General features: G+C 59.5%; 1 protein-coding gene across 6 annotated transcripts in view; it reads left to right on the top strand.

Annotated features, from left to right (window-relative positions):
* RSPO1 (R-spondin 1) overlaps nucleotides 1-25,110 on the top strand; it is a 30,815-nt gene extending 5,705 nt beyond the window's left edge. For 2 of the 6 annotated variants that reach the window (XM_032987110.2, XM_042793521.1), the window contains exons 2-5: nucleotides 19,010-19,403; nucleotides 21,395-21,586; nucleotides 22,764-22,913; nucleotides 23,344-24,447. In XM_032987110.2, coding sequence (XP_032843001.2) covers nucleotides 19,310-19,403; nucleotides 21,395-21,586; nucleotides 22,764-22,913; nucleotides 23,344-23,912 — 1,005 coding nt within the window. In that variant the 5' untranslated portion in view covers nucleotides 19,010-19,309 and the 3' untranslated portion in view covers nucleotides 23,913-24,447. Of the gene's footprint in view, nucleotides 1-10,436; nucleotides 10,495-10,619; nucleotides 10,952-11,449; nucleotides 11,516-19,009; nucleotides 19,404-21,394; nucleotides 21,587-22,763; nucleotides 22,914-23,343 lie in introns of those variants that run through there. The other 4 variants (XM_032987108.2, XM_042793523.1, XM_042793522.1 and 1 more) reach the window with 4 other exon arrangements.
* Nucleotides 25,111-26,683: the final 1,573 nt, after the last annotated feature.

Genomic DNA, 26,683 nt, shown 5'->3' with positions numbered 1-26,683 from the left:
GCACGGTCTGCTGTGGCTCCAGTCCACGAGCTAATGCATCGGGGAAGCAATAAAATTAGACTTCTAAAAAAAGGTACCTTCCTCTTTGTACGCAGGATTCACTCATGTACCCTTAACAGAGAGCACAGTAGCACCATGAGTCTTGACCCAAGTTAAAGCTCACTTGTGCTGTCTCCTCTGCTGAGCCCCAGCGTCCCAGCTCGCTGGGCAGTGGGCTCCACGGTCGAGCCGTGTGAGCACCACGTAGATCACTAGTGACGGGGGACACGCGCGCTGCCTCGCTCCAGGGAGGTTTGGGAGAAGGGAGGACGTGGATCTCCGAGGTGCTGAGATTTCATGGGGGCCAGGAGTCTGCGTGGGTAGGTGCTGGCTGGTGTCAAAGCCCAGGTCTGTCCCATCGGTTAGCAGGAGCTGGAGCCGGTGTGCACTAATCCTGGGTCTGCTGAGGGGAAAGGCTGCACAGTGACATCCCCAGCGAGCCGGCTGTCGTGGAGAATAACTACAGCCCCGAGAGCTGCGCTGTGCCCCAGGCTGTTGCATGCAGTTTGGAGGAGGCAGAACAGCAGGATGCTGCTGTTAACCACTGGCTGCCCAAACAGAGACCAGTGAGCCCACAGACTGGCTGGCTCCCTCCAGCCTGACCCCGGCTTGCCCGCGCCCACTTGCTCCCAAGCCCAGCCAGCGCTGCAGTGGCTCTGTTTGGGGTCAGCCGTGGCTGGGGCGGTGGGAGGGCGGCACAAGTGGTGCCATCGGAGAGACTGTGGGGCACCCCGAAATGTTCGGCGCCTCTTTGCTGAAGTCCTGCTCTGACGGGACAGCCCAGGCTGCGCCGGCAGAGTCGTGGGTGCTGTGCCATTGCTGGGAGTGCCCCCGTCCCGGGCTGGGGATGGAGGTGCCAGGGCCATGCCCACCACCCCGGGGTGCGGCTGGCACAAGAGCTGCCCCCTCCGTCGCCTCTCGGGCTGTACCTGGGAATGGCGGGGGCCTGGCGAGGCACGTAGCCCAGGGACCAGCTCCGCAGCACACGGGGACCTGCCCCAGGTCACCCCAGATGCCAGCGGCCGAGCAGGGACCTGGCTTGTCCCAGTTGTCCCCTTGCTCCCAGGCATGTGCTGCGGGGGGCTGTCACTCGCTGGGGTGGGAAATCCGCTGCTGGCCGGGACCGGCACGGCTGGGCTTCACCCTTCGCAAAGATGGGCAGCGTCTGCCCGCGGTGGGGGCTGAGGCAGGGGCAAAGGGAGGAGGGTCCCTCGCCCATCGCCCCCGCAGCACAGAGCTGTCCCCGCAGCGCAAGGGGGTCCCCGTGGGCTGGGGGGGCCCTGGGGAACTGTGGGAGCTGGGCGTCCATCGGGCCCGTCCCTGGAAAATGGGATCATCCCGCAACCCTCGGTGGGAAGGTACCAGTGCCAGGGCTCCGCATGTAAAGGGCCTGTGATTTTCAAGAAAACTCATTTTGAAGCTGACTGGAGTCTGTCAGAGCAAATTAGTTGCAGTTTCAGCTAGCCACTTGTTTCTGGTTTAATCCTGGGAAAGCAACTGGGCTACAAATGTTTACCTTATGAGGTAAACCATCAATATCCTTGAAACTTTGATTAAAAAAAATACTGGACTAGAGCATCTTGTGGGTTTCTTTTTTTCTTTTTTTTTTCCCTGATTCGTTTCACAATATGCCAGAAGCATGGCTTGAGTTAGGGCTTTGGCAGGGGCTTTTATCATGATGGATATAGTGGAAGATAGAAAAGAAATTTGGTTATCAGAGGATGCCAGAATTCAACTTCCTAGCACATACATTTAATAATGCAAAAGTTCTTCTTTAAAGGTCTCCTTAGAACAAATTCTAGTCATCACAAAATCCATGGAGATAAATTAAATTACATTTTAATAGTGGAGAACTCATTCCTGGGCCAGGCGCAACAGTGAAAGTATGTTCTCTCTTAGACAAAAGTAGCCTCATCTCCCATCAAAATTCTGAATGTTACCATATGAAAAACTTAATTGGAAATGAAACCCCGAAGCTCCCAGGGCAGAGGCACTATAAGGGGCTAGCATGGCTGTGGTAGCTCTCTTGCCGACATTGCAGTCACTGGAGCATTATTATTGCAAATGAAAAGGCATCTCCAAGAAATAGCATCTAGAGCGGATTTGCTGGAGCTGCATCTGGAAGCAGCTGGCCACAGGCAGTTGTGTCCAGCATGGCCCAAGCAATTCCCGGGGCAGCAAAGCAAGGAGAAGCACCGGGCTGCCCTCGACGGGCCTCGGTCGCGCCCGTGAGAGCGCTCTTGCCTTCGCCTGGCATCGCTGTTTTCTGATCTGCCACCTTTTATAAGCCAGGCTCAATCCATTCTCTTCTTCGCGCTGTCATCTTGAAGAGATTTAAAACACATACAAACGCTTCCCGTGCAGACGCTGGTAGTTAAAGTGGACAGTGTGTGCACTAAATGCTGCAGTATGGGGTGGCGCGGGGTGATGCAGGGTGCAGGCCGGGCCAGCCTCACCTCCTGCATCATGAACACTTCCAAAAACTGAAGGAAAGGGGTAAAAAGGCAGAAAGAGAGAGAGGGAAGCGCTGCCCCAGCTCTTCTGCTCTTTGCTCCCGCCGAGCTGTGGGCTGGTGGCTGGGCTTGCCCCGGCATGACGGGCCGTCCTGCCCTTCACCTCCTCATCTTCCCCTCTCCCTGCCAGTCTCGGGCTCCCCGCTCCCCTTCCCGCAGCCCCGGGAGCCCCAGTCCCCACTCTCTGCCCTCCCTCCTCCATCCCGGCCCCCCGCGCTGCCCGGCCTCCTCCCTGCCGCTCCCCGCAGTGCGCGGGGCTGGGCCTTGCTCCTCTCAATGTCTGTACAATTACCAAAATCCCTCGGCAGAATTAGCTCCTTGCAGAGCACTGCATTCAATTAATTATATAGTTTAAAACACAATACGTAGACATAACCCATCCACACCAGCAAAGCTTTTGGCTCCACTGGAAATCTCTGAAAAGCCGCAGTGCAGCGGAAGGCAGGCGCTCCTTCGGCACAGTCACAGGAGACAGTCTTTAATTGCAATTAAAATAATTATAGGTGTACTGCAAATGTCTCGGAGAACGCAGTGGAGCGAGCACTTTCTACAGCTTTTGCTGCGCAAGGGTCCCCTCAACACACATTTTCAGCTGATTTATTTAGGCTGGTGATATTCCTATCTGCCTGCCTGGGCCGGGACTGGCCCCCCCAGGTCCGTGTCCACCGTTGCTGGGGACATGGGGACGGGCACTGTTCCCCCGTCGGTGCTGCTCCAGCCTCACCCCGAGCACCAGCACCCGTGCTGCAGCCCTTTGCCTGTCAGCAGGAACCTCCGGGTTGTGCCTGCAGAGCTCCCAAACCGCCCCTGGGTCCCCAGACAACCACCCGCGGGTCCCCAAACTGCCCCCGGGTGCCTCTGCAGAGGCACAGCTGGGCAGCAAGGACCCAAGCCAGGGGCTCAGCCCGGCCCCATGCCGGTCCCAGCGCCAGCCCAGCCCGGCTGTGGCTCTGCTCTGGCTGCTGCAGGTTATGGACAGGGGACTCGGGACGCCCGAGGTCACCAGCCTGCGTCCCCATGCAGCCATCGGAGCCCACAACAATTACAAGCTTCCTGCGTGTCCTTCCTCTGGGGTTTTGTCACACATGATGTCTCACATCTGGGATTCAACCCGTTGGTGGGGATGGTAGTGCTATTTCCATGTCAAGCTGTAGCTTTTTTACCCCCAGCCGTTTCAGGGCTTACAGCTATTGTGTGGTTTTTTTAATGTTGCAAGAATTTATATTGGGAAAAAAGTGCCTTTTTTTTTTTTTTTTTCTTCTCTCAATGCCTTGGGAAATGTCATCCAGCAGGAATGTTCCCAAGAGCTGCTCGTGGCTGAGAGGAGGATGGGCTTGAGCAGGGGCCCGCATGCCCAGCTCCTGTCCCTGTGCCCAGCCTCCCGGGACCGGCCCCCTGGGCTGGGCACCCCATCCCTGCTCCCCCAGCTCTACCCCGTGCTCCCGGGGAAGCGGGGCCAGCCTGGCTCTGTGGCAGCACCAGCTCCTGCTCTGCTGCTGCTTGGCACAACGGCAGAAGCCTGGAGAGGGACAAGCTGTTCATGGAGCTGCTCCTGCTGCAGAGGCTCTCAGTTTCGTGTCTTCTTGGCTGTGCCAGTGGCCTCTTGCACTTCCAGCTCTGGACGGAGTTACAAGAAACGCTCGAAGTCCCAGCCCTGTGGTGTGTCATCATTTAAACTTGTCTTTAATAGCGTCCCAAAGCAATTTACTTTTCCCGAACATCAAAGCCCCCAGAGCGATGCTGGGAGAGGCAGGGCTTCCCCACCAGTCCCAGTGGCTCCCGCACCCACCTGCCCTGCCCCGCTCCCGGGCACTGGACCCCCTCCCTGCCCGTGGCCACCAGACCCGGCTGGTTGTCCCCTCGCTTGCTGGCCCACAGAGCAGACCCTGCTTCAGCCCGAGCGAGAGGCGTGACGTGCTTTGGAAACGGATTAGCGCTGTGTGATGGACTGGGGCTGCGGCTGGGTTTGCTGAGCAGGACTGTCATCCTGGGGAGAGCGACGCATCTCGGGTGGGGTTGTGAGAGCAGAGGGGAGGGAGAGCCGGGACACTGCACGCGGGACGAGAAGGCAGATCTTCCCCATGCGAGTACAAGAGAGGTTTAGATTGACTGCCCCACTGTAAAGGTGCTGGATGCCTTTTTCCAGGCTCAGCATCACTTCCACACGACTCATTATGGGACAGAAAAGGCTGCAGGCAGAAGCGTCCGCGTTCGCCGGTGGTTTTGCTATGACCAACCTCAGAGGGCTCTGGCTCATGTGTGGGGAAGGGAGGGCAGGGAGGAGCTGAGCTGCTGAAGAGCTGAGTTGTCCGAGAAAAGCAAATCCGCCTCCTTGTTGGACATTTACACAGCAGGGAACTGACAGACTCAGAGGGAGACAGCCGTGGGCCGTGCGTGGGGCCGTGCGTGGGGCTGTGTGTGGGGCCGTGCGTGGGGCTGTGCGTGGGGCTGTGCGTGGGGCCGTGCGTGGGGCCGTGCGTTGGGCCGTGCGTGGGGCTGTGCGTGGGGCTGTGCGTGGGGCTGGGCTGCAGCCGGGGCCCCCCTGCCATCACCCTGCTGTCCCCCACGACGGTACCAACGCCGAGGCAGAGCAGCGAAGCCCCAGCACAGGGGGTGGCTCCATCTTGCAGGGGCGAGGTGCGGTGACCTGTGCGGGGACTGACACAGGGACGGGGCTGCGGCTGGCGTGGATGGCCTGATGAGAGCACACCGTGAAAATCCAGCCCCAGGAGCAGGTACCAAGGGAAAAACAGTAGTGAGGAGAAAGAACTGGCGAAGAAATGCACCTCCTTGTCTTCTGCCAGGATCCAGAGTGGCCCACCACCCTCCTGCGTGTCAGGGAATGCTGGGGGGTGCTGGGGGATGCAGGTGGAGCCACTCCTCAGTGGAACCCTGTGCCCAGGGTGATCCCACCATCCTCCCCAGCCTCAGAAGCTTTGTTAGAGGAAATCTTACAGAAAAATTGTAGCAGCTCCTGCCTCTACACAGAACACTGCTGTCCCTGCCAGAGCTCAGTGCTGGTTTGCCTCAAGGAATCTGTGAGATCCATCCTGCTGTGATCTGTAACAATATTGGGATTAAATTAGCTTCCCTGAGCTGCAGAGGGGTCAGTGTGTGAGGCCCCCTGGTTAATCCAGCAGGCCAAAGAGAACAGAAGCCTCCCTGCATTGGGAAAGGAAAACAACGGGGTCTGTTTGCAATCCGTGGAGCTAATTCAAACAGCATTCCTTAAACAACAGGGGAAAAGGGCCTTCGAAGCAAATGAAAAAGGAGCATTTTCCAACATGCGCATAACGTCGCTCCTTGGAAAGAGGCGAAATGTCCAGCCTGTGCGAGCCGCAGTGTCAGAAAACCTGGCAGGCGTGAAAGAGATCCTGAAAGCAGGGTGGCTCTCCGGGGCGCGCAGGCGAGCTCTGCCTCCCGGCCCCGTGCCTGGCGGGCACAAAGCAAGTGGGTCCCGCCGACCCCTCTTGACCTGCCCGTGGGGGTGTGGGGGTGCAGGCAGGCTCCCGGCAGGCTGCCCGCGCCACGTCTGGCGTGGGCTGGGGCACACGGGTCTTGCTCTTCCTTCACCCGCAAAGCGCGTTCCTCTGCAGTCACCTTCACGGCCGCGCAGCTCGCGGGCGCTCAGCACCAAAGCGGGGTGACCTCCTCGGGGACGCCCCCGGACAGAAGTGCTCCCCGGCACAGGCCGCTGCCCGGCCGAGAGCCCCGGCTTGCTTGCTCTGCCTGGGAAGAAGAGGCTTGCCTGGGTGACCCTCTCAGAAAGTCAGCTCCCCTTCCTCTCGCTCCCACATCTCCCCGTGGAAGGCGGGATCCTGCGTGCCCCTCTGCCCGACCCCCCCGCACAGCCTGTGCAGCCTGTGTCAGGAACCCGATAGTTGTCTTTGCAACCAGAGCAGTTGTTTACGCAGTAAGTTAGGCACTTGGGATAACTGTATTACCGGGCACTGAGGGCTGCAGGTGTTCAGATATTATTAAAAACAATTGCCCAGGCTATCAATCATTCTGCAGGAGATAAGCCTTCTGAGAAGCAGACCCCCGTGTTGAATCAGGGTGCAGAGAAGCAGCACGCTGCAGGTCAAGGCTAGGAGCGTCAGAGACAACTTCAGGACGTTCTTGCTTTCCTTCTGCTTTCTCGGCAAGCGTCTTTTTTGCTTTTTGCTTATGCTGAGATATTATCAAAGGCTGATGAGGCACCAGGAATGAGTAATGCACCCTCTGTGCCAGCTGAGAACTTGTAGGCACTGGTGCCTGCCTCCTGCACACAGGGTTAACGTCGAGGGCGCAGATTCTGGGTCTGACAGAAGCTGTGGTGCTCAGTGCCGGCGATGCTGGATGCAGACCCTACCTGCGCCCCAGGGCCCCCCCCGATCTCAGCTGCACCCCGAGGCTGAGGGATGCGGCTCCTGGCAGGAGGCAGCTCAGCCCGAGCCTGGAAGTCCCCGTGGTTCCCAGACAGGGTGGGCTTTCCGTGAGGGAATGGCCGAGAGGGGCAGAGGGGGATGCAGGGCAGGAACCCAAGAGGGATGAACTCAGACCAAAAGGTGGCAGGATTTAAATGGGGAGGGGAACCGCAGGCTTGAACGGTGGGCAGGGGGGATGTGGGGGAGTCGGCGCTTCTTCTGCAGAAACGGGGGAGCGAGGCTCTGCCCCCGGCTTGGCGCAGAGCAGGACATGGAGCCCGGCCGGGGGAAGGCTGGAGCCGAACGGGCAGGGTCACCCAGGCGTGCAGGATGAGGCCTGCCGCTTGCTCTTCCACCTAACGCAACCGAGAGTGGTGAATTGAGGCGGCCCCTTTGCTGCCCCTCCGCCCGCACGGCGCGCTCCCGAGCGCTCGCTGCGGGCCGTGGGCGATGCTCCCCGGCACCGGGAGCCGGGACCTTCCCGGGCTGCTGGGCGCCTGCTCGGCAGGGGCTTCGGCGGGCGGCAGGAAAAGCCTCCCAGGTCAGCAGCTCTGCTTCCAATCTGGAGCTGCTTGGCGTTTTTAGCCTGCTAAAACATGGAATTTCGTGTCCTTTTGTACAAGAGAGAAACGGCCTGTTTAGGATTAATGTAGGATCAGCCTCAACGTCCATTAGCTAAAGAAAACCAAAACGGTAAATTAGTTGCCTGTCAGAAGGAGAAGAAATGTGGCACTTGATGCTGGATTTACTGTGGAGAGTGTTAAGGCAGGATTTAGTGTGATTTACTGTCCCCTGCAATGATACCTTCTAACACCAGGGAGCTGGCAAGCATGTCTCCTTTGCCTTCAGTCAGATACACTTTTCTGTTCACTAATTATTGATGTGGCCGGTAGCCCTATTCTTGCAGCTGGGTTTGTCAGCATTGCCATTATAGAGCTCTGTCTTCAGGGTTTATTGCTCAGTTATAAACATTTGCTCCAGACTGAAACTTGATCTACAGCTGTCAACTGGAGCTGCAGTGCTCTGAGAGATTAGAAAGAAAAAGGTTTGGCTATTCAATGCAAGCATAAAATACAAGATCTTTGGTTCATTGGGTTTTTTACTCTTACAGTCAACTAAGTAATTTTGTCCCAGAGCAACATTTGATGGTACTTCAGAATTTCTTAGGATAGAATGTAAAAAAGCTCCAAATATAAATAGAAAAGGTCTTTAATATTGAGACTTGCAACAGTGACCGCTTAGCATCTGCCCAATATTCAAAACACGTTCACTAATGCTCCTGTGAGATAGCAATGCTCTCAGAAGATATCGTTTACAAGTAGGAAACTAAGGACATTTAATGAGGTGCCAAAGCAAATTCAGGATGAATAAAACTTCCATGTACATGTGCATTAACACAAACACAACTCAAAGGAAAACCTGCGTAAGGGGTGAATTTCCCTTCTTGCCTGTTTCAGGTTATTTTGCATCTTTGTGTTCTTACCTGCCCCCGCGCGAGCGCTGTGCAAAGCAGAGGTGATTGTGAGTGTGAAGACCACAGATCTGTGAGAGTGTCCGAACCCCTCCAGCGAGGGACCCGAGGGGACATTCAGGAGCCACCGTAGGGCCCGTCACAGCCTTTGGAAGAGCCTGTGCCCTCCGGCTTCCAGCTAGGAGCCCTGCAAGCTTGGGGAGCATCGACTGGAGATAATGCTGCTCCTCTTTGCTTCAAGACGTTTGTGAGCGCTGCAGCATGGTGTCCTGTGCTGCCACTAGGAACACTTGGAAGCTAAGGCAGAATTTTACTCATTACGGAAGAATGATGGCATCTGCTTGAGTGGATCTTACACCTAAAATAAATACTGAAACATGTTCAGATGTTTGGAGAAGCTGATGCCCAAAAGGGGGAAGGTAAAGATGGAGCATTTGGTGCATCTCCTTCTGCAGGTCCCTGGCTCCTGCCCATTGCAGGCCACTGGTTTGGGCTTTAAGGAAACTACCTTGTGTTATGGCCAAATAACCTGCATGTAGAGAGTTTAGAAGATATTGCCACTGATTTTTCCAGCACCCCTCAAAAAGCACAGCCTGCAAGCCACCTTCAGCCAGAGGAAGCCAGAGGCAATTGGACAAGGACAGCATTAGAGAGGGGCAAGCTTTCTGTCTGAGATTACCGAGAGAGGGAAGGTGGATGTGAAGGAGCAGCAGCCTCACCCCCAGGGGCAGAGCCCAAGAGCGCGGGTGGTGCGAGGCAGGGAGAAGATGCACTGCGTCCTCATAGACTGGGGATGATGGTCTGAAATGCTGAGGAAGGGAGGATGGGGCAGATGTTGCCATCCCTCCCACTGCACCCCTGTGTCCTCCCAAGCCCACCCTTGGGTGGGCCAGGGCCCCCACCCCGCAAAGCAGGAACGTGTGACCTGCCCACGCTCCCCCCGGGCTCTTGGGGGCACTGAAGGGAAGCAACAACCCCCCCCCCCAGGGGACTGCTGGGGTGCGAGGGGCACGGCACCCGAGGGGCTGGCCACACAGCTGTGCCCCTGGGACCACCCGCCGGGGCACTAGGGCTCTCGGCAGAGCCCCCCGGCCGCGGGCACCACATCATCCCCACGAGTGTCAGTCGTGCGGGGACACGCTGCTGCCAGCCCCATGGCACTGACGGCCGCTCGGGAAGGAGGCAGACGCCGGTTCCTGTTCATGGCTTGTAGAGAGACACTGGTGCGGGGTCCAGCGCCAGCTCCCCGCCTGAGCCCCCCGGTGCAGAGCGGGCATGGGGGTCCCCTGCGCCTCCCCCGGGGCTCCCCCGGGGCTGGGGCCCTTCTGCCTCCTCGGGGGGGGACGAGCGAGCCGGGGCTGCCGAACGAAGGCTGGCGCGGGCCAGTGGCCGGATGGTGCCCAGGCCGGGTCCTGCTCGGCTCGCCGGCCGTGGCAGCTCCCGGGGAAGGAGCCCGAGCCTCGGCGCTCCCCGGTGCGCCCACGCGGAGCAGGGCTCCGTCCCGCACCCCTCCTGGCCACCCCGGCCAGTGGGGAGAAGGGAAGGGGGGGGTCGCTCCTGGCTGCCCGGGCGGGATGAAGGGCAGGTATCCCAGCGCAGCCTCGCTGCCCCCACGCTGTTCTCCCGAGCGTGAGCATTTCCTTCTGCTGCACAGCCAGAGATGGAAAAATAACCAGGCTTTCGAGCTGCTCGCCTTAGTGCCTTCCCCCTCCAGAGGATAATAAGCTGCTTTTAATATTTGACATGTTTATTAACAGATGCAGTTGTGACAGCTGATGACTTCATACGCCAGTTACCACTGAAATGTTAGTAATAACTCAGAATTAACTGTCATAAATAAAGAAGACTACAAAGACAACTAGATGGTGTGTCATTCTGCAGTAATTTACTGAGACCCCGTTGGCTCTGGATGCAATGCTGGAAGGTCCTTTGTGGAGCTCCAGTCCGGGTTTTGCAACAGTCACAATATTTTGGCTGGATATTGTCTTAGGAGGTGGTACTAGTGGGGTGGAATTCCCTCATGCAGGAGTTTGCACTAGATGCCTTTACAAAGCTGGATACTCTGGTAATAATAATAATAAAAAACCCCTACCCGGTGGATGGGGATGGAGTCTACGGCATTGAGACCAGGATTTATTAATGTGCAAATTGCTCTGATATGATCACATACTTTCTGCTTTGCATACGCAGGGAGCAGCGTGGGCTGATGGAGTATGAACTAGCCTGGGCGATCTTTACGAGCTGAAATCCTGCACATCACAGAAGGGTTTGTTTCTCTGCGCAAAACCTGGGAAGCTGTTAGAAACCTGCTTTAAAAAACAAGTGAACAATATACCCAGACCCAAACGCACCAGACTTCTCCATGAACTCGCCATGAATATATTTTTCATTTTTTTTGACAGAAACGTGTATGTAACTTTCTCTGGAGGAACCGAGGATTTTTGTAGTTGGTCTTGTAGTATTTTAAAACTGAGAAACCAGTAGAGTCTTTTCAGCAGTGATGAGGGAGTGACAAGTCAGAGGTAAGGGTTTCAGAATGCATGTTTGTTTAGATGAAGCTTTTGCAATGTGGGCTGCTAATGAGGAACGCAAGCCTTGTCAGCATCCGACTTGCGGGTTTGCCTTGTGCAATGTGGATAATGAGTTCAGACAATGAAAGCTGTGAGAAATCACAGCGCGATCTGTTGGGATCCCCGTCTCCCCCACCCCCAAGGTGTGTGGGGCTTTGCAGGGAAGCTGGGCTGCTGCGTGCTGTCCCCTGCCACTGTTTTACCTTCCCAGACCCGGGAAGGGGACACGGGGAGCCAGTCGCAACATTGATCAGTTCGCTGGAGTTTGTTGCTGATACTGGACCAGCCCCAGGGTCCCGCCGGCCGCAGCGCAGACGCTGTGAGCTGCGCAGCGGGCTGCAGTGCCCTGCCTGCTCTCCCGCTGCCTTCCAGAGCCAGGAGCGTGCCCGAGCTGAGCAATGAGGGCACCAGGCAGTTAAGCACTTGCTGTCTTGATATTGTCGTGGCTGCGCCCAACTCAGCCTCCTGCAGAGCTCGGCACCCATGGGGGCACGGCAGGCACCTGGAGAGCGCGGGGTAAGTACGTCCTCTCTGGCTTTTCGGAATGGGGATCAGTGGGGAAATGGTTAACAGTGATCATGGTAGGAATTAGACGTCCGTGTTAACACCCCACGCTGATGTGCAGGGGAAGTGCTGCTGGATCTCGGCGCTGGGCTGCCGAGCCTGTGTGTTAGCGAGGGCTCGGGGCTGCTACAGCCAGGCAGGGTCGCGGGTCCCCACCGAGGGCTCGGGCCAAGGTGACATTTCAGCCTCTGTCCTGGTCCTCCGCACCGACCGAGCCAGGGTGCTGGGAAAGGCGGGTGCAAGAGGCTGGGGAACGGTCACCCCTGGGCTGCTGCGGTTTCTTGTAGGCTCAGGCATGTGCGTTCCCTTGAACGGCCCTGGAGACAGCTGAGGGGGTGTTCAGGTGAGGCGGTTTGGGTTTGAAGGGGGTGCCTTACAGTAAAAGGCATTAAAATAGGGTAGTACTGGCAGAAGCAAATGTTGCGCGGCATGGCAAGCCTGGAGCCTTTCCTCTCCTGCACAGAGGTCGGCAGGTACCAGTGCAAAAAATCCTGTTACCTGAAGGTGGGTGAACTTGGGGCAGTTCTTACAGTGCTGTGTGTGGTGGCCAGGTTTAGGCTGAGATCCCGCGGGGACCCAGCACTTGCAGTGAAACATCTGCCTGGAGCGTTCTCCAGTTTGAATTATTTTGTCCAAAGGCCATCCATGACCCCGGAGCAGGCGAGCTCCCGACTGCCCGGTCCCCCCGTCTCCGCTGCGAGGGGACGCAGAGGCTGGGTGGGAGGACGGCCTGGGAACGCCGGCGCTGCGACATGCCTGGAAACCACCCTGGAAAAAAGGCTCATTTCAGCTGGATCAGCTCCCCAGCCCCAGCGCGGCTGCTGCGAGAGCAGCAGCACCACCCTGAGGGACACGGCAGGGAGCGAGCCGGGGGTGCAGGGCACGGACGTGACCCCCTGAGCACCGCTGAAATAAGCTGGCCATGCCAGCGTGCGCAGGCAGCGGCAGAGCAGGGCACGAACCCCACGTTCCCATCGCCCGAGCTAGAGCCGGGCTGGCAGAGCACCTCCCTGCCTGCACTGCAGGGCCATGAGGCTGCACCCATGGCAGAGCTGGGGCCAGGTCAGCCTCCCCCAGCCCGTGGGGATGGCCCCGGAGCAGGAAAGTGGGGACCACGCAGCTGGGAGCGGGGGGGACTGGCCGGCAGAGACACCTTCGCGGGGGCTGCGTGAGGGAGACCGGTCGTCTCCCTGAGGATGGAAGTGCCTGTCTTTGCCTGAGACCTGGCAAACACAGAGACAGCCTCCCAGCCGTACCCACCACCGCCTGCCTCCGAGGACGATCCCCTGGATTGCCGCCTCCCCGCACGCTGGTGGGCAGCCAGGTGTCCTGGGCTGGCTGCGGCACCTTCCTCATTGCAAACCGCCCCGAGCGATGCCAGGCTCCGCAGAGCTCAGAGCTGGGTCCCCCTGTCCTGGCGATGCGGGTGGCTGTCACCCCTCAGAAAGGCAGAACTGGCACGTGCCTGTGCCAGCCCTGCAGCTGCAGCTGCTCCGGGGAAGGCTCGGGCTGCCCTGCTCGCTCCCACCAACCAAACGCCCCGTCCGGCCCCACGGCCAAACGTGAGGCTGCCGGTGTTTTTTCCCAGTGGGGTTTCCTTGTGCTGCTGAAGTCAGTGCTGCTCCTGGCTCTGCAGGGCTCAGGTTTCCCAGGCAGTGACGTTTCGGTGGGAGAGCCAGTGCACTGGGAATCCCTGCAGGAAGCTCCCACTTGGCAGATGCTTCCCGTGCACATGGCCAAGCAGAAAGCCCCCGGTGCTGCTGAGGGTCTTTGCTCCCGGCCCCATCTCTGCCGTTGCCTGGAGAAGCTGATTAGCACAGTGGCTTGTGACTCACTGGGCTCCTGTAAGCCCTGGAAATTTGCTTTTAAAAAGCCTCCATTTAGAGTCAGTTGTGGAAAGTTGCTGTAAGTCCTCGTTTGGACACATTTTACACTGAAATAAGAGGGGAATTGGGTATCGAGCTGAACGTGTGCACACCCATGTAGGATGAGAGCCTTTGCAGCCCTGGCTGTGCTTCCCATTTTGCGTTAGAGCCCCCTGCTCAGGGTCTCTGGGCTGTACACTAACACGGTGTGCATCTGCTCTGCACCCCCAGGGAATGAGCACATCCCCGCATGGCAAGAGGGCCTTTGGGGTTGTTGAGGAGCCCTTTTGATGGAAGAGTGAGGTTTTCAGTGCCCTGGTCTGCGTTGCTCTGAAATGAACTGTTTTGCAATTCCTGGTCTGAAATTTGCTTTTGTTGCTGCTGTTCCAGTGCCTTTTGTCCCTGCTTGGCATTTGGCGAGTTACCGAACTGTGGGAGGCTTAAACCTACCTGAAATTGTACCTAACAGAAATAGGTTTGCTCTTTCGGTGACTGCAGCTGAATCCCCAGGCAGTTTCCCAGCCTGTGGCACCGGGGCTGTGCCTGCTGGGATGACTCCGGTGTGTTTTCAGATGCTGCTCTGGTTTTGTGCAGAAGCAGCACACGCCGAGCCTGCAGCGGGCTTCAGGGCGTCGCTGCTTCCTTCTCCTCCAAACCAGTATGTCTCCTCTCTGCACTAGCGAGAGGGTAATGGAAATCCCCCAGTAAAAAATTTCCTGATGTTTTACAGTGCTGAAGCACAAGCGCTCCTGGAGAGAGGCCTGTGGCACTATTAATTGCAGCGTTAGTTGGAGCAGCTACTGTGCCGGGCACTGTGCGAGGCGGGCGAGGAGCTGGTGCTGAGCGGAGCGGGGGGCTGGAGCTGGCGGGGAGGCTGGGGGTGCTGCTGCGGGCGAGCTCGGGGGAGACCCCCCCGGCAGGCCGGGGCAGCGGGGCGGCCGTGGGCAGCAGCCTCTCCTCGGCGTATTCCCCATTAGCGGGTCACAGCACGGCTCCGCAGATCCGGGGAATGCAGTGCAGAAGCTGGTGGAAGGAGTCAGACCTCAACAATGCTGTGGAGAACTCTGCTGCCAGATTGGTTTTTATTATTTTATTTTTTCAGTGAAGTTTATGGGTTAGGGATTTTGCAGAACTTGGCACTCGGATATAATATCAAATGAAGACCTTCTGGTTCGGAAATTTGACTTAATGCAGCCTTCTTTTATTGCTTCAAGGATTAAGCAGAACAAAGTGGCTCTGCATGTGCATGTGCAGAGATGTTTGCCGGCCGGAGGCGCGTGAGACACCCTGTGGCAGCCACGATGGCCGAGCCCGGCGCGCGTGGGACCCTCTCCCGTGGAGGGTTTCGCAGTGCTGCTAGACAGCTGCACGCCGTGTGCTGCCAAGGCTGCGTGAGCCGCCTCCCTCCCGCTGCGGGGCTGGCCGGGCGGGCAGGCAGCTCCGGCACGGGGGTCCCCGCCGCAGGAGGGATGGTGCAGCCAGAGCACAGACATCGGGTTTGGGGAGCACCAGCGCCGCGGGCACGTCTCTGTGGGCCTGTGGACCAGGAATAGCGGCGCCGCGGGGTTGAAGGCGCTTCGGTGCTCACCCCTGCGCCCCGGTCCCTTGCTGCCGCCCGCCGAGGCCGCTCTGCAGGGCAGGGCCGCACTGGGGAGGGTGCGGGCGGCTCACGGTGGCAGCAGCCCCTCCTGACGCAGGGTGCAGGGGGCCACCCCAGCACCGCCCCATCCCACTGCGGCTTGGCACTGGCCTGGGGGCTTTGGTGGGCACTGGGGAGCCGTGCCACCCTCAGAGGGGATGGCTGGTCCCGTGCTGGTCTGCAGGAGCACGTCTCCTCCCACCTCTGCCTAAGTCTCCTTTATCTCCACTCCAGTACTCGCTGGGATTTGTCACCCTCGGACACCAGGCAGCAGCTCATCGTGCTGGGAGCGAGGACGCCCCACGGACCCCATCCTCGCGTGTGGCCCTGCTCTCCCTAGCACCCCACTCTCATTTCCTCCTCCTCTTCCTCCTCCCGCTCCCCTCCCAGCGCCTCTGATACCCCGGTGCCGGTACCATCACTTGACGGGCTTGTTGAAAGCTTGCCCGAAGGCAGGTTGGGGAATCTGTGGGCAGCGTGGGGCTGGCTGCTGCCACGAACAACCTCCCCGGGGCCGGACTCTGCCTGCCCTGGGGCTGGGGGGTGCTCGGGGCGATTTGGCCCGGTGGGGCTGTCCCCCACGGCCGAGCCCACTGGGTGCAGGGTGGGGAGACAAACCTGGGTGAAACCCTCCAAAACCACGACTCTTCCTGCAGGGAAAGACACTCTGAAACCTGCTCTCCTCGTGTTTTCGTGCCCCCAAACAGACTACCAAGGGGAATCCAGATTCTCCATCCAGCTCCAGGACCTGGAAACCCGAATTCCCCGCACTCGGAGCTGATGTCCAGCTGGCCCTTGGCTGCCGACCTGGCAGTTCCCGGGGGTTCATTACTGCTGCTGCTGTAATCGGACTTTATCCTGCCTCCAGCCCTTGCACAAGCATCTGGTCCTTCTCTCCCAGCCTCAGTAAACCTTTGGAGAGCCCGTTTACATTACAGATAGCCTGATTCATTCAGCAAGAGGCAATATATCAGCAATTTAGTTATTGCGGATTAGGTCTCGAATATCTCAGGGATATAATGTTGGTCTTTCTCACCTTGTGTGTAGGAGGACTAATGGTAAATTATCTGGATGGTTTACATTTTCTGGTTTGTATTGGAGCTCCCAAGGACCAATTTATCCTGACTGAATTGCAAACAAGGCTTACTGTCATCTCAGATGCAGGGGCCAGGTCTCTCCATAAATGAATTCAGAGCAATTCAGGTTGCCCCAAATTCTTCCTGTCGATGGGATAATGGCATAAATCCTGCTAATGTTTAGACTGGAAATTGTTTGCAGCAACCTGAGCTTGACTGATGGCTGCAATAGCAGAAAGAATCACAATTTGTGTCCTGAGGTGAGGGTGGGAAGAGCTGGAAGCCCGGCCCTTCTGCTGCAGCCTCTGCCGGTGGGCACGCCGCAGACACGGTGCTTGCCGGGCGGTTCTGAAACGCGGGGCTCCTGCTAGTGACCCGCCTTGGCCCCGGCTCTTCAGCATCCAGGGTGCCGGTGGCTTTTCTGCACTGAGTGGGCAGCTGTGGCTGGGGGCCCAGGCGCTCTTTGGGCTAGAAAGCAAGGAAACAAGGAGGAAAAAGTGTGTGCTTGTCTGGTTTGTGTTGTGGCCTCAAGGGTTCCCATGGCACTTCCCTGCCCTTGCACTGAACAAGCCCTGCGAGAAGGGCTGTGTGCCGGCAGCATAAGCTTCACGCTGGCTCTTGGCACGCCAGGGCTCTATTTGCTCCCTAAGAATATCCCTGCTGCTGTCCCCGCACCGAGGGGACTTTGCCTCAACTGAGTGTTGTGTAAACACGGCGGGACGCGGCGCGGGTTCAGCGTGTACTTCCTGCGAACGCGCTTCACCTGCAAAGCCACTGTAATTAAAAACCAGGGGCAGGCAGCCCGGGGCGGCCGGGCCGTGCTCCCTGGGCACAGCTGTTGCTCGGCACTAATCGGGAGAGTTTGGGCCACGCCGCGCGCCAGCCAGCATCCCCGGGGTCCTCTGGCCGTGCCGTGCCATGCTGTGCCATGCTGTGCCATCTGCCCGAGGGCCCCCTGGCTCGGCTGCCTGTGCTGCCTCGCCCCGCGCCGTGCCCAGGTCCCTGCGCGGTGCGGAGCCAGGCTGGGGGGCTGCCGGGGGATCCCCACTCTGCACAGCTCTCCGCTCTGGTAAACACTCCCAACAGCCCAGCTTAAGCACTTGACAGTGTTTATAAAGCAGCTTGCAGCAAACAGACTTGGAAGTGCAGAACGGGTTGGTGTTTACACAAGCAACTAATTATTTATTTGAAAATCCTGTGGATGAGCTGTGGGCTGTAACGACAAGCACATGGGGAGCGCTGTGCTCCTGCCCCAGCAGCGCTCGGCAGAGTTGCGGCAGGGACACGGTGAAAAGTTTAAAGCCATGGGGGCGGGAGGCCGACGGCAGCGCTCTGCCGTGCCCGATGGCTCGGGGCCTCGCCGGCGCACGCCAGCCGAAGCCGGGCTGAGGTGCCCGCTCCGCGGCACGTCCCGGCGTCGGGGACCGAGCCGCTGCAGCCGGGCCACGTCTCCCCGCAGCAGCCGACTCCAGGTGCCGCCGGCCGCCGTAACCGCCCTGCAGCCGGGCTGGAGCAGGGGAGCTGCTCCGCCGGTGGCCCCTCGGCAGGTCCCCACCCCACGGTGGGCACGGGAGGTGGCCGGCACCCCGGGGCCCGTGTCCATCCCGCAAGCAGCGCGCGGGCTGCGGCCAGGCTTCGTTCCAGCACCATTGCCACAGGCCGTGTGGGGCATCGGCGATTGCGCAGTTATTATAAAGGGATTAAAACCATTTTCTGTTTCATTTGACTTCACAGGGTGAATGTTGTCGCCTTTATTCCCACACAATGGCAGCCGCTGGCGGGGCTTCGCTCTGCCAGCTGCAGAGAGAAGAGCGTGGCCCTGCCTGGCCGTGCCAGCGCTCTCGGTGCAGCCCGGAGGCCGCCCGTCCTGCACGCCAGCCATGGGGCACGCAGGAATCCGCCCCCCGGGGGATTTCCCGGGGGAGCAGCACAGGGCCCTGCCCGCGCTGCCTCTCCCCCAGGGCCGGGAGCGGGGGCTCACACGGGGCACGGGGCGGCTGGCGGGCTGGCTGTGCCCCGAGCCCTGGGCGCTGGGTCACCACCCGGCAATTCCCGGCTGCGCCGGGCTTCCCTTTGCTCTCCAAGAAGTTCGTGCAGAGCAGTGGGCTTCTTGCCCAGCCTGTCCTCCCGGCGTTGCCGTCTCGTCGCCCCGTCCTGCCACACACGTCGGGCAACTCACCGGTGCTGCTTGGCCAGGGCAGAGCGGTGCCTGCAGCCGAATGCCAGGGCTTCCTCCGGCGGCGGGAGCCGGCGAGCCCCGGGCAGAGCCGCCCCGCTCGGCACAGCCCCCGCCTGCGCAGGCAGCGCTGACCCTTCCCTGCCACTCTGGGGGAATCGGAGCTGGGAGGTTTGGAAATTCCCTCCGAGCAGAAACGCAGCATTTTGGGCAGCTCGCGGGACGAACCCGCCCCGTCCCCAGACAGCCCCGTCTCCGGCTTGGGACTGCAGGCTCGCTTTCTGCTTGGCTCGACTACCAGCCCCAGAGGTGCCCACTTGATGGGAAACATCTTGTGAGCTTGGCAGTCCGCAGAGGCCATCTGCTGCTCGAGGAGGGGCGGCCGAGGGGGACTGGCACTATTTTAAACAAGTTACAGCTATAACTGTACGCAGCATCAGCAGATGGCAAAGCCGTGTTAGGCGGCTCTATGTGTGCTGACTGTTGTTAAGCAATGCAGTGACTTGTGGGTGAGGTTGGAGGGCGTTTTGCCCCATGCCACGCCGGGTGCCGCCATCTGCCTGCACCCCCTGCGTGCTGCTCCCCCGGCTCGCCCCACAGCTCCCGCGCTCGCCCGCCGCGGTGCCGAGCCCAGCTGTGACGGGAGCGATGTCGACCGTCGAGTTAATCTCTTCTCCTCTTCCTTTGCAGTTCCTGCGAGTGCACTTGGAAACTGCAAGCAGCTAACGCTCGCTGCCAGAGCCCCCAGATGGGACTAGAGCCAAGCTCCTGCGCTCCTTACGGGGATGAAGGTAGAGCCATGTTACCTGCTACCTAAGCTTGCTGTTGCAGATGTAGTTTGTGGATATGGTCCCGTACCAGGCTTCGTGCACAGACTCTCAGCTCTGATCCCGCCCGAGACGTTTTAGCGGCAGCAGAGAGACCCCCAGCTGTGGAGCGGGCTCCTCCGACCACCCTGCGACAGAGGGGCTGCAGCGCTGGAGAGTTACTATGCAGCTTGGACTGTTTGTGGTGGTGGTTTTTCTCAGCTCGATGGATCTAACGGGCAGCAGCAAAGTGGTGAAGGGCAAGAGGCAAAGACGAAGTATGTATGAAACGCTTTTCTTCTCTGCTTCTCGTGATGCCGTACGGTTCGTGGAGATGGTGAATGTGTTTGCCGACACAGGGAGCTGGGCAGAGCCTGGGGTGCCCCGCGAGCCCTCCGAGCTCCCCAAGTCCTGCTCCGCTGCAGAGACGTGCACTACCCTGTCCCGCTGGACCTGCCAGAGCCCCGAGCCGCAGGGAATTGCCCCGGCGGCCGGCAGCTGCCCCCTCTAACCTGGGGAGCTGCCCCCCCAGCCTGCGGCTCGGGGAAGGGACCGGCTGGCCAGCGCGGCCCCCGGGGCTGCAGCCCTCGGCTGAGCGGGTGCCCGCGGCAGCGCGGGCGGCCGGAGGAGTTCTCCTCTCTGCGGAGCGGGACGGGGTCGGCCTCCCCGCCCCGGCAGCCGAGGCCCCTGCCCGCCCTCCCCGCCGCGGGCACCGAGCCGGCAGGCAGTCCTGCGCGACCCTCCGGGCCCCCCACCATCGCCAGGCACCTTCCCGGGAGAAGCGAGGCGCAGGAGGAAGGGACACGTGTGGGCACGAGCCGTGCATCACCCCCCGGCCGCCCCGTCCCGCCCGGACCCCCCGGCTCTGCCCCGGGCAGCGGCCGGGCCCGGGGGCCCGTTCAGCTGCTGGGGGTGCTGGGCCGTGGGGCGACCCGAGGGCAGGGGGATGGATGATCCCTCCAGCCCCGACGGTCCTTGGCCGCTCGCAGCTCGGGGCGCAGGCAGGGCTGCCGGGCTGAAACGGCACAAGAGCAGCCAGATGGATTTGCCCTCATTTATGTAAGCTAGTTTTAGAACTGTTTTACATTAAAACTGTTTTAAATTAAATTATATTAAAATTATTTTATATTAAACTGGGACTGCTGAGCCCTGTGAGAACGAGGAAAACTTAATGTCATGGCTAATGCTATAAAGTGCAGTTTCCAGCGAGGGCCCAGTTTATACCTCCGCCACAGAGGCAGACCTTGGCACCACAGCCCAGCGCTGCGGCAGGGATGGGGCCGGACCCCCGGGGGTCTCTGTGTACAGGGGGGCCAGGGCCCAAAATGCCGAGGGGAGGTCCCAGTCCAGACCCGGCAGCCGGGCACTGAGGGTCCGCGGGGCTGGGGACCACCTCTGCTTCCCGTTTCGTTTGCAGAGGTTGCGGCAGCCTCCGCGCCCGCGGACCCGGCGGTGGGGCTGGGACAGGCAGCAGGGGAGCTGCCGGGGCCTCGGGTCACTGCGGGGGGAGAGGAAAGTTTTCTTACCTCTCAGTCTGGCACGTGAACACTGTGGTGCTCCGTGCTTGCTTTTGAAGTGTAGTAAACACAGTATTTAAAAGAATACATTTTTTTAAATACACAGCTTTTCTATAAACAAGGACACTGCTTGCATAATAAACTAATAAAAATAACCTGCATTCTAGCCTGCAAAGAATGCTATTGGTTTCAAAACAAGCAGCATTTTATATGATAATTAAAAGCAGAAAACTCTCAAGACATGGGATTGAGTATTTTTCTTGGACTGAATTTAGGAGCTGAGAACACATCTCTATTTTGGGGGCAGTGAAATCTCCTGCACTGCCAGATATAGTTAACATAAGCGGGGTCAGAGCAAGATCTACCTTGGGACGCTGGCTCGAGGCGCAGCGCAGGATTACTCAGACGGTTTCTCCCCAGCACCGCGCGGCTCCGGGCCCCGCTCGTCCCGCAGCGCGCCCGTAGCTCGGCGGGGTGGCACCGCCAGCGCCGGGAGGGGACCCGGCGGTGCCGAAGGACGGGCCGGGGGGCTGGGGGCTGCCGGGGACACGGCGCCGGGACTCTGCGAAGAGTCGGTGGCCGCTTCGGGGTCCTGCTCCCCTCGCGCCGGTGCCTGGCGCCCGGGGGCACCGGGCACGGGGCCGGGAGCCGCGGCCAGCGCCCCCGCGCAGCAGGAGCCCGGCCCTGCCCTCCCCGCCCGCGGTGCCGGTGCGCGGCGGGCGCTGACCGCCACCTCTCTCTTGCTCTCCCAGTTAGCACCGAGCTGAGTCAGGGCTGCGCCAGGGGCTGCGACCTGTGCTCCGAGTTCAATGGGTGCCTGAGATGTTCCCCCAAACTCTTCATCCTTCTGGAGAGGAATGATATCCGGCAAATTGGGATTTGCCTACCGTCTTGTCCGCTGGGATACTTCGGCCTTCGCAATACAGACATGAACAAGTGCATCAGTGAGTAGGGGCGCGGGAGGGCGGCGGCGCTTTGCCGGGGCGGGGGCTGCCGAGGGGCCGCTGCGGCTGTACCGAAGGGGAGGTGGCGGTGCTGAGCAGAGCAGCCGGCTGCCCGGGGCACAGCCCCAGCGATCCTGCCGAGGCTGGATAACGCCCAGGCGCTTCCCCGCCGCGGTGCTGTGCAGCTGGGGCAGCTGGGGCAGCGTGCAGCCAGGCCGGCACGCTCCTTCCCTCGGAACAGCCCCCTGAAGAGAGCCCTCGGAGGGCAGGCGAGCACCCAGTGCCCCCACATCAGCCCTCCCATGCACGTTTGGACTTGAGTTTTGGCCTCCCCACTCTCTGAGAGCCTCTGTGGGTCTCTCCGTGCTGTGGGCACGGGGTGGTGATGGACCAGTGGTCCCTCAGAGCAGAGAGCCACCGGCAAAGCCTTCAGGGCTGGGTTACCCCGGTGCTGCACGCTCAGCACCGCAGAGCTACGCTGCGGACGTGGCACCTTGCGGGACGTCTGGGAAGCTCTGCCACCTGGGCTGCCAGACTGGCACCCTCTTTCGCTGGGAGGAAGGAGGAGGAGGGAGATCCTTTCAGCTCTTAAGGTACTGCTCACTCAAGTACCTTTTCTTCTCTCCTCTGCCTGTTCACCGTAGCCAAGCAGCTCTCTGAACGAGATCCTTGGCCTGGGGCTGCCTCTTTCAGCCAGAGCACCAGAAAGGAGCTGGACATGGAAAACTGTGATCACTTCCCTGGCAGTTTCATGCAAACCACCCTCACGGCCAGATTTCTGTCTAACTCCGTTTCTTTGCAGCCCTATAGCTGCAGCTGGAGCAGTTGATACGGGACTTTATTCTTTGCACTGTCCCGCTTTGGCTGACTGATGCTCAAGCTGAACATCAGCCCAAAGTTCTTCCACCCTGCCTGCCTGTGTTCTGGCAGCGGCTGCTGCTGGCTGTGAGAGCTGCAGCACCGTGGCTCTGTCCTGTCCCAGGGAATGGTGCAAAGAAAACCGACTTCTACCTGAGCGGCACAGCCAGGCCTGGCAGGACGTTCAGAGACTTGCCCTGGCTGCTGGCAGACCCCTTGGAGCCAGGAGCGAACTTCGGTTAGCAGCCAAGAGCTTCCTGAGTCTTTCGCTCACATCAGACTACATGACAGCTTTGTGGTTTGTTTTTTTTTTCCCCAGAATGCAAAATTGAGAACTGTGAGTCCTGTTTCAGTCGAAACTTTTGCACAAAGTGTAAGGAAGGTTTGTATTTGCACAAAGGGAGGTGTTACGTCACATGCCCCGAAGGCTACTCTGCTGCCAACGGCACCATGGAGTGCAGCAGTCCTGGTAAGCGACGCTCGGGCACCTCGCGCGGAGCTTTCCGCGCCTCTGCCGGGTCCAGTCGCGTGTAGCGCTGCACTTTGGGCTAGGTGACAAAACGATCCCCTCGGGGATGCTGGCTCATCATACCCGTGTCGAGCGGGTGATGGTCCAGGGCAGACCCAGCCCTTCAGAGGGCAGAGCCCTCTGGAAACCAGCCCAGACGGGGAACAGCACCCCGGCGTTGCTGCCGCGCGTTTGTGAAGCGTGACTCAGGGTTCGTGTGGCCCAGCAAGGGAGGGGGTGCCTTGGGAAGCTGGGAGGCTGCTGGGGAAACGCAGGTGCCCTTCGGGCCTGGCGTGGGGGAGAGGTGCGGTGGTGAGCAAGGGCTCCGGGACGGCCTGGGGCGGCAGCGTAGAAACGAGAGTTACTGCTGGCGTCTCTTGTTGTCTGGCAGCACAATGTGAAATGAGTGAGTGGGGGCCCTGGGGGCCCTGCTCCAAGAAGAGGAAGCTCTGTGGCTTCAAGAAGGGCAACGAAGACCGAACGCGGCGGATTCTGCAGGCTCCCTCTGGAGACGTGTCCCTGTGTCCTGCCACCACAGAGGTGCGGCGATGCACTGTGCAGAAGAGCCAGTGCCCCGAAGGTGAGCAGACGCGGAATACCTCGCCGCCCCTCCCCAGCACCCTTTGTTTGTCAGGAACAAGCATTCAGCCAGGTGTCCGGCCCCGCAAACGCGCTGCGCATCTCCGTGCCCTCCGCGGTGCAGGGGACACAACGGGACGGCAGCTGGGAAGGCCCCTGGGCGGGAGTGGCACGGCCCCCCGGGCGGGTGATGCTCGGCACAGCTTGCCGCGTGTCCCACGCGCTTTCGGGTACTTCAGCTGCTTCTCTGGCAGAGCGCAGCAGGGCGGCAGAGCAGCCGAAGGTGCGCGCCTGTGCGCCGCGGCTGTGGGAGTCGTCTCCTCCTCGACCAGAATGCTTAGGTCTGTGTTTTTCCCAGGAATTAGCGTGTCTTCAGGATGAATGGTGGTTTGGTCATCGCTTTATGGGGTGGACGAGGATTGCAGCTGGGTTGAGTGTTTTGAGGGAAACTGGTTCTGAGCGGTGAGTAACAGCACAGGGATTAAACAGCCGGGCAGGGGGAGGCAGACACGGCTGGTCTGCTCCTCTGATGCACCGGGCAGCGTGCGTTAGCTAAGGGGCTTGGTATGCGGCCGCGGAGAAATGCAAGTGCTAACGCTTCTGCTGGAGACCGACAATTACAAAGCTAAATCCAGATTTGATCCTTCTTCCCTGTTTATATTTAGGCACCGGCTCGCACTGCAAGGCCCAGCCCGGCACACAGGGCAGCTCCCGGGCACCCCTGGGCGTGGGGAGGGGCGCAGGCCCTGGGGGGCCGCCGGCCAGCTCGCTCTGCCGGAGAGCCTCACGGTGCCCCTTTGCTTCACTGCAGGGAAAAAGAAGAAAAAGGAAGAGCAAGGAAAGCAAGACAACACAAATGGGAACAGAAATCAGAAAGACACCAAAGACGCTAAGTCTGGCACCAAGAAGAGGAAGAGCAAACAGAGAGGGGCCGCGGTCCCTGCGACGTCCGCTAGCCCTGCCCAGTAGCTGCCCCTTTACGTCACCTGATGGCAAGACTTCATTGCTGCTATGTATATGAAAGCTTTATTGAACCAGAGCACTGCTACAAACACGTACACATGTCCAGAAAGACAGACATATACTCCCAGACCGACCCACAGACCCGACAGAAACCACACAGACGATATTTAAGGAGGCTGCACACACACCCGCCATCCAGGATCACAGAAGGATGCTGCCGAGCAGAGGAGGGGGAGCGCACCCGGAGGGCAGCCCACCTCCCCAGGGCTCTGCGGGGGACGCTGCGGGGAGGAGAGGTGGAGTATGAGCCAGCAAAGGACCCAGACGTGAGACTTCATGACCAAAGGCCTCGAGACCGGGCGCGTGGCCCCGGCGCAGCGCGGCTGCAGCCAGAGGGATGAGACTGGACCCGCACGGCCGCTCCCCCCGACCCGGGCCCCGGACTCGCACACAGGCAGTGGCCTCTTTCTCTTCCCCCCCACCCTTTATTTTGTGTTTTAAGCTGTATGACTTTATCATTGCGAATACATGTTAAACGTTTGTGGTAAGAGGTCAGTGGTATCTGCCCTGAATCTGCTTCAAAGAGTTATTTCAAATTAAAAAACAAAAAACAAAATGACAACCAGCTTCCTGAGTGTGTGGTTCATGCCTTGGCCCCTATGGAGGCTGGTGTCCCACAGGACAGAGACTCACTTGTGGAAGGGAAACTCACCAAAGCTTTAAGAAAATCCCAGAAAATGTTGCCAGCTGCACTGCAGCCACAAATCAGCTGTCCTGCGCTCGCAGGACCCCAGCTGTGCTCTGCAGAGCCCCTGAGGAATTTCCCACTGAAGGATCCAGTTAACATGCAGCAGACTGAGAAAATGAGAGGTTACAACAAACCGCAGGTTGCCGAAACGTTGTGACTCCGCTCGTACAGTCACAGCTGCGGGACTCCATCCCGGGCTAGGGACACGCTCGTCCGTGCGCCCGGACACTGCCCGGGCGCGTAGCAGGAGGGAAGGCAGGCGGGAGGGGGAAGGCACGGTTCGGGCTCTGCAGAAGAGAAGCAAACCTTTAAGTTTGGTAGAAACTACTGGTCTGCATGCCAGCGACTGGAATTCCCTGGATTCAGCACAAGTGCTCCTGCTTTGCAAGAGCCGGCACCCGGGCAGAGGGACCGGGACGAGCACCGTGCGGGACGAGGACCTGGTGAGACCCGCGTGGGGCACCCATGAACGCTGCCTTCCCTGCACGGAGAGCTTCACCCTCGGCAGTGTCACGAGGTGGCATGCTGCTCAGTTGCCCTTACATTTTAAAACGCGTTTCCTCGATGTAAGTATGTGCAGACATTTAATTCCTCTAGAGTTCTGCAAAAGCCCTCTGGCCCCGAGGGACGGAGCCAGGGGAGGTGCTGTGGCTGCCGGAGACGTGCCCGGGGCGGATCAGCGACGTGCTGCTGAAGCTCCCAGCTCCCCTGGTAAGGCGATGGGCAGGGAAAAGCTCACCCCAAAGCTAAACCTGGCGAATACAATCTCGGCTGTGCTTGCTTTCGTACCACCTTCTCTGCGCCGCGGTTCTGGAGGGCAGAGTGAGGCAGCGAGAGCAGGGATGCTGCGGGGGAGCCCCCCGCTCGCCCCACCAGCCCGCGCCCGGCAGCCCTGCTCCTCTCTGGAGAAGAGCCGGTGGCTCGGGGCGCCCGCCGAGGACTCGGCCTCGGCGGGGACACCGAAACTCTCTCGTCGCTTCACGGCTGGTCCGGCTCAGTGCAGAACGTGGGAGCTGCGCAGTTGTTTCAGCTCCGGAGCTGTACCAAGCTCGCGGGGACTGCTCTGCCGGCAGCAGCACCTTTCAGCCCATCATCCACTTTGTGTTTAAGTAAACAAGAAGCCGTTACATCTTTTAAAGGGGATTCCATTTCAGCACAATGATAAACGACCAGCATACCAAGCAGAGAGAGAAAGAGGTTCTTAAATGTCATCCTTCGAGTTGTTTATGGATCATGTTCAGACGATTCCTGAAAGCCTCCCAGCTGAAAGATCAGATCTCACTTTATTTTCTAGCCTCAGCTAGTCTGTGAGATAAGTATTCTGTTTGTGCCATGGCGTTGCATGTAAGCAGAACCATTTTTCCCTTCCGCTTTTTAGCAGCAATAATCAGTAACCCTTTCATGAACCTCAGCTTGCTAATTCATAAACGACTCCTCCCTC

Source organism: Tyto alba, unplaced genomic scaffold (assembly GCF_018691265.1).
Source record: "Tyto alba isolate M040663 unplaced genomic scaffold, T.alba_DEE_v4.0 Super-Scaffold_20, whole genome shotgun sequence".
In the NCBI taxonomy this organism is placed as follows: domain Eukaryota; kingdom Metazoa; phylum Chordata; class Aves; order Strigiformes; family Tytonidae; genus Tyto; species Tyto alba.
Note: the sequence above shows the minus strand (reverse complement) of the source record. Positions and strands in the feature narration are given on the sequence as shown.